Genomic DNA, 12,318 nt, shown 5'->3' on the forward strand with positions numbered 1-12,318 from the left:
CCAGAATTCTGCTGAGTATTTCTGCATTTTTATATTAAAAAAAAAGTATTACATATATAGTTTATTTTCATTCCAAATAATATACCTTTATCGTACTATTCTGTTTCGAGGGCCGTAAAAAAATTGCAGCTTAAATGTACGCGCAAAAGCAGCAAATCTAGCAACGCGCCCATTTACAGTGCGCCAAATCTAGCGTACGCGCTGATTTCAGATTGCGTAAGTTTAATTAGTTCTATATTTCTTAAGACGCCATTGAAATACTAGTTTAATTTTTAAATCCTTTTTTGATATCCTATGGATTTAACAATTTGGGAATTCCCCATGACAAAAAGTCGGCAATAGAATTTTGGGTAAAGTGCAGAATCACCCACTGCTTGACGCGTTTTTAAGAATTGCACATACTCGGTATCCATGTGCACATCGACCTATTTTCACTTAAAAAAATTTTAGAATTGCACAAAAATGGCACTGCGCACACACTTGACTTTATCTATGTACACATCGACCTATTTTCACTTAAAAAGTAAAAGAAAATTGACAAAAATCCAATTGTTTTTACCCTTGTAAAAAGCGGCAAATAAATAAGTGAGCGATTCTGCACTTTACCGAGAATATTTTCAAAGAAAAGGCATCATTCATTACAGAAAATTACGTTTGAACAACCAACGAGATGAAATTATGCTTTAGCGATAAGTCGGTAGCGAAATAGCGATGCAGCCATCCATTCTAACCGAATGGAATTTAGCAATTTTTATATAAATTATAATAATGATCTGAAATAGTTATTTACTCTTATGCTTCCATTTAGTCATGTTTAGACTTTTTCATATAAATTATAATAATAAAAAAGTATTATATGAAATTAACCTTTCATCTAAATTAAAACATCAATTTTAAATAGCTATTTACTATTATACTTCCTTTCTTGCCGCAATTATTAGGGTTGCCGCAATTATTTTTGGCAGCATTGGCATCAACAATAGTTTGGCGATTTTTTACGCCCTCGAAACCGAATAGTACCTATTTTATTTAAAATTCTCTGCAGCAGAAAAATGATTGCGGCAGATATACCTATTCCTTCCATATATCATGACTTTGGCTTCAGCCCCACCCCGCCCCAGGAAGTCGGAAATTATTCATCGCAACTCAACATGGCGGCAATAGAAGTGAAGTGAAGGTATAGTTGAATAAATGGCCATTGTGTTTTTCATGGGTGGAAGGGTTTATTGATTGCATCTTAATGACTGCTGTTTCCTAATAGTTACTATGACTTCTCTAAAATCTATATTACCTGCACCTGCTAGAACATTTGGAGACAGAGATGATATAGAACGTTTTAAGAAACGGAATTCTGCATCCAAACAGTTAGTAATAACATCTCGATCTGCTCCTCCTTATGGAGCTAGGAAAGGTTGGGTTCCCCGATCTGAAGAAGATTATGGTGATGGTGGAGCGTATCCAGAAGTTCACGTGGCTCAATATCCGTTGGGACTTGGAAAAAAGAAAGAGAAAACAACTGCTAATAATTTACCTCTTCAGTTAGATGCACAAGGCAAAATTAAATACGATGTCATCGCGCGTCAAGGACATGGAAAAGATAAAGTAATATACCATAAATTTCAAGATTTGTTACCCACTGAGATCACATCTGAAGATGATCCATCATTACATAAACCATCCGAAGAAGAAGTTAAAGATACTACTGAAGCAACCCGTTTAGCTCTTGAGAAGCTTACCCATACTAAAATATCTGCAGCAATGCCTGTCAGAGCTGCAGAAAAAAGAGCAGCAGTTCAGTATATAAGATATACACCATCTCAACAAGGTTTTGCCTTTAACTCTGGAGCTAAACAGAGAATAATTCGCATGGTTGAAGTTCAGAAAGATCCCATGGAACCTCCTCATTTCAAGATCAATAAGAAAATTCCAAGAGGACCACCATCTCCTCCAGCCCCTGTCATGCATTCACCTACTCGTAAAGTAACAGTTAAAGAACAACAGGAATGGCGAATACCTCCATGCATATCAAACTGGAAAAATGCAAAGGGTTATACTATTCCTTTAGATAAAAGACTGGCTGCCGATGGTCGTGGCTTACAACAAACCCATGTTAATGAAAATTTTGCTAAGCTTGCAGAAGCTCTATATGTTGCTGATCGCAAAGCTCGAGAAGCTGTAGAAATGAGAGCTCAGTTAGAAAAGAAACTTGCTCAGAAGGAGAAAGAAAAGAAAGAGGAACATCTTCGTAAATTAGCTCAGCAAGCCAGAGAACAAAGAGCTGGTATAAGAACAACCACTGCAACTGAGAAGGATGAAGAAGTTCGTGAACGAGAAGCACTCCGTTATGAACGACATAAGGAACGACAGAGAGAGAGAAATATTGCACGGGCTGCTCCAGATAAACGTAGTAAGTTAGAAAAACAACGAGAACGAGACATCAGTGAGCAAATAGCTCTTGGAATGCCTAATCCAAAACAATCTAGTGAACTACAGTTTGATCAGCGATTGTTTAATTCCACTAAAGGCATGGACAGTGGTTTTGGTGAAGATGAAGATTATACTGTATATGATAAACCTTGGAGATCTCAGCAAGTTGTGAGTCAAAATATTTATAGACCAAGGGGTAATCAAGACAAAGATATGTATGGAGAAGATTTTGATAAGCTTATCAAAACTTCACGATTTGTACCTGAAAAAGAATTTGCTGGAACTGATCGTACAGTTAGACGTGAAGGTCCAGTTCAGTTTGAAAAACAAGAAGAGGAAGATCCTTTTGGCTTAGATAAGTTTTTGACCGAGGCCAAAAAAGCAAGTAAACGCCCACAGGATGATAGAGATTATGACAGAGATAGAAGCAAGCGAAGAAAAGATTAGATGAAAATTAATGAAGTAAGTTATTAGGGAGTTTGTTAAATTTTATTAATTTATATACGAGCAAAAAATAAATATAGGTAATGAGCACGGTTGGCAAGTTGCTCATGCAGTGGAAAAACCAGCCAAGAGATTCTTCCACTTAAGGGGCAGAAATCAATTTTCGAACCTACTTCATATCACCCCCCCTCCTTTTTGGCTAATAAATTTGTATATTATTCATGTCTAACACTACTGTATTACTAATTAAAGTACTTTCTTTTTTCAGCATAACTTGATTCGCAAAAGCCTTTTCTTAAGTAAAAGTTGCAGTAAATTTAGTGGCAATATAAATAATGTGAATAAATTTGTAATCATTTCAGAAAATAAAAACTAAAAAACTAGGGCTCAAATGCAGAATCATCTACTTATATGATGCGTATCAATGTATACATAGTGAAGGGAGTGCGCAATGCCAAGTTTGTGCAATTCTCTGATATTTTTTCAAGTGAAAATAGGTCGATATGTACATGGATACCGAGTTTGTGCAATTCTTTGACTTGTTTTTTCAAGTTGGTCGATTTTGACAAACGTGCAAAGCAGTGGATGATTCTGCACTTTCCCCAAAACTGGTACTGTAAAAAAATATTGCCAAAACATAAATAAAGAAAAAGGTAAACCCAAAATATGTGTTGCATACCTTTACACCTTTATTGAAGGGATGGGTGCTATGAGAATATGTAGCAAAAAAGCTATATTTTTTAATTACATAATTAATGGTTCAATAAAGCAAGGCGGTTTTAAACAATCTTACAATTCAAGCAGCAGGAACTAACTGAATTATTTGGCAGTTGGGTTTAGCACTTAATTATACAAATGAAATGTATATAAACTAAAAAAATATTTGCAAAATCTTAAATTGTAATAACTTATTGAATTCATTGGAACCAAAATGTATGAGGAGGGAGAATTCAGTAAAGTGAGTAAGAATTTTGTCATCCTTTTCACTGGATTTTTTTATTTTCAAATAAGTGAAAGTATTATTAGTAAAATTATTCCCTTTAGCATACCCATGCATCATTATTTCATTCTTTCCTTTCCCTCTTATTTTTTCAAATTTCTTCCATGTTCTGATAGAAACCCAACCCTAGTAATAATAAAATTGATAAGAGTTAATTACTGTATTTGCTGGCATATAAGACACACCCTCTTTTTTATACTCATTTTTGAAGAATAAAACTTTATTACTGAACATTATAATGGATTTACAGTATTTTAAATATAAAATAATACAATACAAAGTAACACTTTATGCAAATACCCAGGCTCTAGTGTAGAATAGGGTGCCCCTTTGATTAGCAACAATTTTTTGTAAAATTTTGGCAATGAAATCTCATTTCTGGTTACCATGATAGTTTAACTTTGCTTTAGCTTCCTGATTTTTTTAAAAAGAAAAATAGATTGATGTGTGATCAGTGCGCAATGCCTAGTTAGTGCAATTCTGGGATTTTTTTTAAGTGAAAACAGATCGGTGTGTACATGGATAAGAGCTTATGCAATTCTTTGACTTCTTATTTTGGTTTTGTGTCACGCCCATCTTGAAATTGTGTCTTCCTGGCGCCAATCTTGGCGTCAAAAAGAATCACCAATAAACAAGGGGCACCCAATTGTAAACTTTTACCAATACCCAATATATCTGGGAAAGAACACCTTTTAATCTTCTTCATCAAAACCCACACACTCATGTCCAAAGCTAAATGAAGAGTTACTTGAAACCTCCTTTAAAGCAGCATCTGAGTTGTCATACAACAAATTGTCCTCTGTACAATACAGTGCATTACTAATACAGTCAAAAGTCGTTAATTTAGACACCCATAATCCAGAATGATCTATAATCCGGACCTCAAAGCTACAAACTTTCTGCGCATAGGCGTTTACTTGTGCGTGTAAGACCTTTACGGCTGCGAATATGCGTGTGCGCGTCCGCATATAACGTTTACGCATGCGCGTTTAATGTATAACGGACAGTATAAGCTAAGCTAAAATTATCCAATTCAGTTAATGTTGCAGATTGCATTGTTCCTTAATCTTCGAATTGGATCCGGCTTATTATTTTTTGCAGACTGTTAGAGCAATTTTATAAAAGTAAGCTTGAACTTTCGATTATGTCAAATAGAATTTCCGATATATATTTGCTAATATGTAAAGGATCTAAAGCGAAAGTATGTTTCAAAATCCAAAATCTGTTTATGAATTTCACGCTGCTTGGCGGGGGGAACGCCGCGGCGCGCAATGAAATGGAAGTTGATCCGTCAGCACTATCCTTATCTTCAAGGCAGATGTTTTTATTTTATTTGGCTTATAATTCCTTACTAAATGTAGTATTTCATCTCGATGTACTCCGTCTTTGATATGATTTAAAACAAGTTTCTCCTCATTATAATTCGCTTCCAATAGTGAAGAAAGTGACAAAGGTTATTGAAAACGAAAAAATTTCGATTCACAAATTAGTCGGTATTCTCGACACAGCAATTATAGGACTTGAACAGCGGAACTTTGTAACTAAACAAGAAATTTTGTCTGTTTATTAGAATTAAAGAGAAAGTATTATCACATGAAAAAAAGCAACTTAAACAACTTACATTGAAAGAAATGTTTAATAAAGTAAACAAATATTAAGCTCTTTTTCTTTTTGTAAATTTTGATACCCTTTAGATCATAATTGTTCTTTATTTCATAAATTACGGTTTCATATTTTTAATTTTGTAATTTCTGTGTGCCATCTTACCAGATTTAAACTGATGATCTATAATCCGGAATCGCCGAAGTCCCGACCAGTCCGGATTAATGACTTTTGACTATACCACACTTCTTAAATGATTTAACCACTGCATCTGTTTTCACAGCATCTCATGATGCTTTGACCCATACAAAAACTTGCACTCTCTTCCTTCTTACTGATGGTGTAACCTCAAAATTTGAAGACTGTATCCAACTGTTCCACTTCTTTATAAATCTCTTGTATGGTTTATTAATGCTGACATCTAAAGGTAGAAGCTGACTAGTTAGGCCTCCTGGTAGTATTTTCCTTTTAAAAATCAGTAGTGGGGACAATTTTGTCCCATTAGAGCAGAGCAGGAAAAAACCGGGTAATTAGGTTTTTCAATACCTTTGGAATATAGAGTTTTGTGTGAGGGCACATCAAAATTCAGGTTCAAAATTTTCTCTTTTTCATGCATTAATGATGAATCAATGAAATTCAATAATTTTCCCCTTCATTTTCGTCTGGCATTTTTTGCAATATTTTTGTTTTATTCTGCATGCATAGCTGGTTTCTCTTAATAAATCCTGAACACCATGATGTTGATCCAGTAAAATTAGCAATCTCTGTATCAGTTGCTATTGCTTTCACTTGATGAATAATCATTTTTGTAGAGACTAAAAGTCCCGCTTTTCATTGGTTTAAAATCTAAATATTCAGCTCTACTTCAAGTTCAGACCATTGCGCATTTCCCTTTCGTAGGTTATGTTTACTGTGAGTTGTTTTTTTTTAGATCCTCTTCCTGATTCTGCAAACTTCTTATCATTTTCTCAGTTGGGGGGGTGGTGTGAAATGCCTCTCTGCAGCACTGTTTCCATGTTCTTTAGCATACGCAATCACGCATAGCTTGTTTGCCATGTTATAGTTTAATCTTCGGATTATGGTAACTTGGCGAAAATTTGGCGACCAACCCTGCTACAGCAACCTGCTAGTTTTGTTTTCACAAAGTAAAGGCATGTTTTTTTTTTTTTTTACTCACCATTTTTTCCAACAATCTGCTAGCCGAATCATTCTTATACTGAAACTTTTATAGAACAAAAATGCTTAATCATAATGAAGATTAGATGCGAAATTGGGAGAAAGTGCAGAATCGCAAACTGCTTGCCACGTTTTTAAGAATTGCACATACACTGTATCCATGTACACGTTGACCTATTTTCACTTGAAAAAAATCCCAGAATTGCACAAAAATGGCATTGCACCCACTCTTGACGTTATCCATGTACACCGCTAAAGCCGTAGCTAGTAACCTTTATCGCCTTACCAAAATGTCGCCAAACTACCTGTTACCATATTCCAAAGATTAGCCGTTATAGCAATGCCATTGTTGATTTTGAGCCATAACTTGCCAATAAATTTAAGAAAATTGGAAAGTTTAAACAGAACCAATTGTCGATGACAGCGCAAGTGCATGAACTGTAATAACTAAACTCTATGTAACTGTAATATTTCCACACTCTGCAAGGAAACAATAAAAAAAATGTAGAAAATGTATGTATGTCGAATGTAGAAAATTTCCAGAAATGAATGTAATCAAAAACTGAGTATCGACGTATAAGACACATCCCGTTTTTCAGACGTATTTTCAAAGAAAAAAGTGCATCTTATACGCCGGCAAATACAGTAATCATGTTATTTTAATTGTGGTATTTTATCCAAATTAAAGTTGATCCCTTCATTTTTGTTTAATGTAATGTTATGTGTTGTGAGGGTCACTCTAGTCTCTTCCATCATCAGTGCGCTTCTCTAGATGAATTTTCCAAAGATTAAATGTATGTCTCAAGTTATTCATTTCTTGGAATTGGTGAAAAAAAATGCATTTATAGCCTCAACAATGTCATCTTCGGAATGAAAACGACATCCACGTAAGTTCATTTTTAGATAAAAAAATAGCCAAAATTCATACGTAGTTTGACCGAGTAACTAGGGGTGGATGTTCTTTTGCTTTGATGTGTTTTTGTTCAAGAAACTCAACTGTTAAGTGTGCTGAATGAGAAGATGCATTGTCATGGTGGAGCATGGGTTCTTTAACATTCACTTCTTAAGGAATTTCTGGAAGACATTTAGTGCTGTGACTATGTTCTGTTATTCCAGCTTGATGGCTTTGACCAGTCCTGTACTTCTGAAGAAAACAGCATACTTTACTTTTTCATGGCACATTATCTTTTTACCGTGGTGGGCGTGGGAACATAAAAAAATGGTATTTACGTTTCATCACCAGTTACAATTTTAGAAATAATGCTGGGGCCAACATCTTTTAAGTAATGTAAGGGTTTCTTTACTTACTCTGACACATTCTTCTTTTTAGTGGTCAGTTAAATTATGGGAAACTTGATGGCAAACTACTTTTTTCGTATACATTTCTTTGACTCTGACACATTCTTCTTTTTAGTGGTCAGTTAAATTATGGGAAACTTGATGGCAAACTACTTTTTTCGTATGCATTTCTTTGTGAATAATTTTACGTATGGCCGCAGATCTAATGTTAAGTTCCTTCTGTATCATTTGGTAGGTGTAGTAGCGATTATCATTGATAAACCTTTTCCGTATGGCAGACATATTATCCAAGATCACTGCTGACAACAGCCTTCCTATGTGTTCTTCATCCTGAAGAGAGTTGCAATATCTGTGAGATTCTGTAAACCATCTGAATATAGTAGTATGAGATGGATCTTCTTTTCCAAATGCTAATTGCTAATAATTGTATCTTATCCAAACGCTAATTGTAGATTTGAATACGTTCTTGATTAAACCTACGGCTAATCTTTGGAATATGGTAACAGGTAGTTTGGCGACATTTTGGTAAGGCGATAAAGGTTACTAGCTAGGACTTTAGCAGTGTACATGGATAAAGTTAAGAGTGTGCGCAGTGCCATTTTTGTGCAATTCTGGGATGTTTTTTTAAGTGAAAATAGGTCGTCGTGTACATGGATTATACCATGTATGTGCAATTCTTAAAAACGTGGCAAGCAGTGGGCGATTCTGCACTTTCTCCCAATTCTGAACCTAATCTTCTTCATGATTAAGCACTTTTGTTCTACAAAAATTCTAGAATAAGCGTAATTCGGCTAGCAGATTGTTGGAAAAAAATGTTGAGGAAAAAAAAAAACATGCCTTTACTTCGTGAAAACAAAATGGCATCCAAGAAAAAAACTAGCAGGTTGCTGTAGCAGGGTTGGTCGCCAAAAAATCGCCAAGTTACCATAATCCAAAGATTAACTAAACCCACTTTAAAATCGTAACATGATAATGTTCTCATGCTATGATTCTTCCTTCTACCTAAAATTTATTCTACGCTAAACTGCTAACAATTGGCCAATAAAAAATTATCTGCTATGTTAAAATAGTTCACATTTTCAAATCTAATCAGTAATTTTTTTCTGTCACAGATCATAACTGTGCACATATCTCAAAAATTTCAGTGACCTATGTATAATGATCATAATGTGCTTTTTTTTTTATGAAAGAAAATTATTATAAATTGTTATTTTTTGATATTTTTATCTTACAATTTTTAAGGAAAGTTACATATTTTATTATTGAATTGAACTAAAGCATGATTTGACTTTTCAACAAATGTAAATTTTATAATATATATATGTGTGTAAGACAGTGTTCCCATTCATCTGAAAACTTTTAGAAAGTTAGAGTAAATATAAACTTTTTCAAAAAATTAGTGGTTAAAAAAGACATGTAGATTAATTATCAGATAATAAATAGTTGATGTTTTAATAGTGACCTGTAAAAAAAAAATGTCTTTAAAAGAGAGCAGATGCAGAGTTACTGTAATCTTAGTTTTTCCTACATAAAGTATTTTACGTAGTTTAGATTTGAAATAATTTTATCAATTCATAGCTTTTTGTTTCACTATTTCCAAGAGTTCTTCATGCTTTTTAAAACTATTCTACTGTCTCTTTGTTTTAAGTATAATTACCTTCCAGAAATGAATAATTCAATTTAAAAACTACTTCTCTGCTTGTAAGTTATAATAAATCACTAGTATGTTATATTTTGTACTTCCTTGTTATAGCAGCCCCTAAGATTGAATCGCTAATAAGCCGAGATACTTCGCCACATGTTTTTTTACTAGCATCACGTTTTATTTTAAGATTTTCAAATTCACATTGTTTTTTTAAAACTTTTCTTTTTGTGTGTGTGTGAATATGCAGTTAACAGTCTTTAATTTGTCAAATAAAGAGGTGGATACCATATAATTTTTTCAAGAAAGATATCTTTTACTTGACAAACATGTATACAATAATATCCACCACAGAAAACTACAGAAAGGTGTAATGTTAATAATTGTGAAAAGAAGGGCCTCTATGTTGGAAATTAGTTTAGTGGTTCCAGAATATCATTGGTCACTGCTATCAGATTAATGTATTCTTGAGCAGATGAGCTGACATCTATCAAATAGTGTGACAAACAGCATAATATGTGTGAAAATACTGCAGTTGATTGTAACATTTACCCACAGGAAATGTGTTCTCTGCATCTGATGGAAAGATTCAATGGGGGAGTAGGCAGTTCCAATAAAATAGTTCAGATTGATGACAGTTTTCATGTGACTTAAGAACATCAGCAGCAGAGTACTCCAACAGCAGTTCATTTTCGAAGGACTATGATGGGAAAATGAGAGTGCATTGTTGTTCAGATCTTGTCACCTTGTCTTGTTCAGATCAACACATAATGAATAGATCTTGAAGAAGCTCATTACAGTCACTTTAGTAATTAGTAAAAATATTCTTAGCAAACAGCATCTGGCAATTGTTATTATAATAGGTACTTTTCCGTTTCGCCGACGCAAATCTCGCCAAGCAGACTTTGTTGGCAACAACATACAGTATACGCATAACAAATGTTAATTCTAAGAATTTTTTATTTTGAAGGCATAAACATTTTAATATGGTTTAAAATTTTGTAAAAACCCAATAAATTTGTAAAAAGACATTAATTTAAGAATTTACTATGCTTTCATGGTTGAAAATCCTGATTCTCTGGTTCTTATCACATGACCCCAAGTGATCTCATCTCACGTAAACTACGCTACAAGAATTTTAATTCTCTCAGTAATTATCTGCATTAATTTCAAGTTAAATCTTAATTTGGAATACAAGTTTAAATGCAAAAATTATTTCAGTTCATACAAATAGCTTACGCAGAAATTATGTAAAACTGCAATGCTTTACTTCGCTAGTGCATTCTCATTATAATTGATGAATTTAACACTTGATTTTGCCTTTTCTATGTTTTCAGCTGAGCGGTGTGATTGCATTCTAATTGACTTAATTTCCACGAATTATCTTAGGGAATAAAATTTAATTATCTTGTAAAAATTCTATGTAGTTGTATGGCAGTATTGAAAGAAAGAATCAATCTGATAAGGAATGGCTGCGACTTGTTTTGAAACTGAGGCGTAAAAGGTTACCAGCGAAGATACTCCATTTGGCATCAGTTGTACCATTACTGATGACTTTATCGTTTGCACCAGCAAAAAAGAAAAGTACCTTACAATATATTATGTCATTTTATTTTTACATTAACAGTTCACAGGGTTTGTACAGTCCTTAAAAGTCCTTAGATTTTTTGGAATTGATTTTTGGTTCTTAAAAGTCCTTAACTTGGGCCAAAATCAGCAGAAGGTCCTTAATTTTAATCATCTGAAATTTCTGTCTGTTTTTACGATTGCCATTTTGAGTGTGAATTAGCATTTTGGAGGAATATTTTTGGTGATTTACTGACGTATATATGGTTATCTTTTGAATGGGTTCATGAGTTATAATTTCTTTCTATGTCTTATATAAATGATGAGATACTTGAGTTTCTAAGCAAGAAGTGAAACATAAGCATTTTGAAATTCATTTTTTCTAATAAAGACCTCTTTAATATATTTTCTCTTTTGGGGATGTGAATTCTTTTTTTAAACAGTTCTAAATTTGGCGATTTTGAGATTAGTTTCTATAGAAACTTTAATGCCGAGATCTGAGAATTTTTTAACGATTTTTTTTAAAACATCCTAACATTGATTAATTTCATTAAAATAAAACATTTTTATTTTTCACTGTCATATTATAAAGTTTCATTTTGGCAACTTATTATACAGTATTTTGAATCTGTAAACTTGTCTAACTTTGAAAGAAAAGAAAAAAACTATGTATATAACACGCAAAGATATTACAGAACATAAATTTACTCAATTTTATTGGATTACCAAAGGAGGAAAAAATACTCAGATAACTCTCTTAGAATTCTTAAACGCTAAATTAAGAATAAATTTTATAAAATTTTACTAATAAATACAAGTATTTTAAATAATAAATTTTTCCATCTCTACATATACCACGTTTATCGGAGTGTCGCATTTGACTTTACAATTAAGCTCCGAAATTTCCTTGCTGTAGATTGGATGATTACCAATATACTTACAATCCTAATGTAACCAGGGCCACTATTAGGGATTTTTGCTACTCAGTACATTATCTGTGGCTCCTACCACACGCCACCAGTGGCCGAGTGGTTAAAACTACTGAATACTGGAAGTTCGAACTGGTTTGCGTTCGATGCCAGACGAATCAGCTGGTTGCATTGTTTGTTTTCACCGTGTGTAACATGAATACAAGCCAGTTCCCTTCAGCAATTAGGCCCTC

The 12,318-nt window shown here is 33.6% G+C and overlaps 1 protein-coding gene across 1 annotated transcript in view; it reads left to right on the forward strand.

Moving 5' to 3' along the window:
* The first annotated feature begins 1,117 nt into the window (after nt 1-1,117).
* Nucleotides 1,118-12,318, forward strand: part of Bx42 (Puff-specific protein Bx42) — a 48,433-nt gene continuing 37,232 nt past the window's right edge. The window contains exon 1 of the mRNA XM_085823180.1: nt 1,118-2,889. Coding sequence (XP_085679306.1) covers nt 1,267-2,874 — 1,608 coding nt within the window. The 5' untranslated portion in view covers nt 1,118-1,266 and the 3' untranslated portion in view covers nt 2,875-2,889. The remainder of the gene's footprint in view (nt 2,890-12,318) is intronic.

Source organism: Stegodyphus dumicola, chromosome 9 (assembly GCF_044657685.1).
Source record: "Stegodyphus dumicola isolate Sdum_Otavi_A_Nest chromosome 9, ASM4465768v1".
NCBI lineage: Eukaryota > Metazoa > Arthropoda > Arachnida > Araneae > Eresidae > Stegodyphus > Stegodyphus dumicola.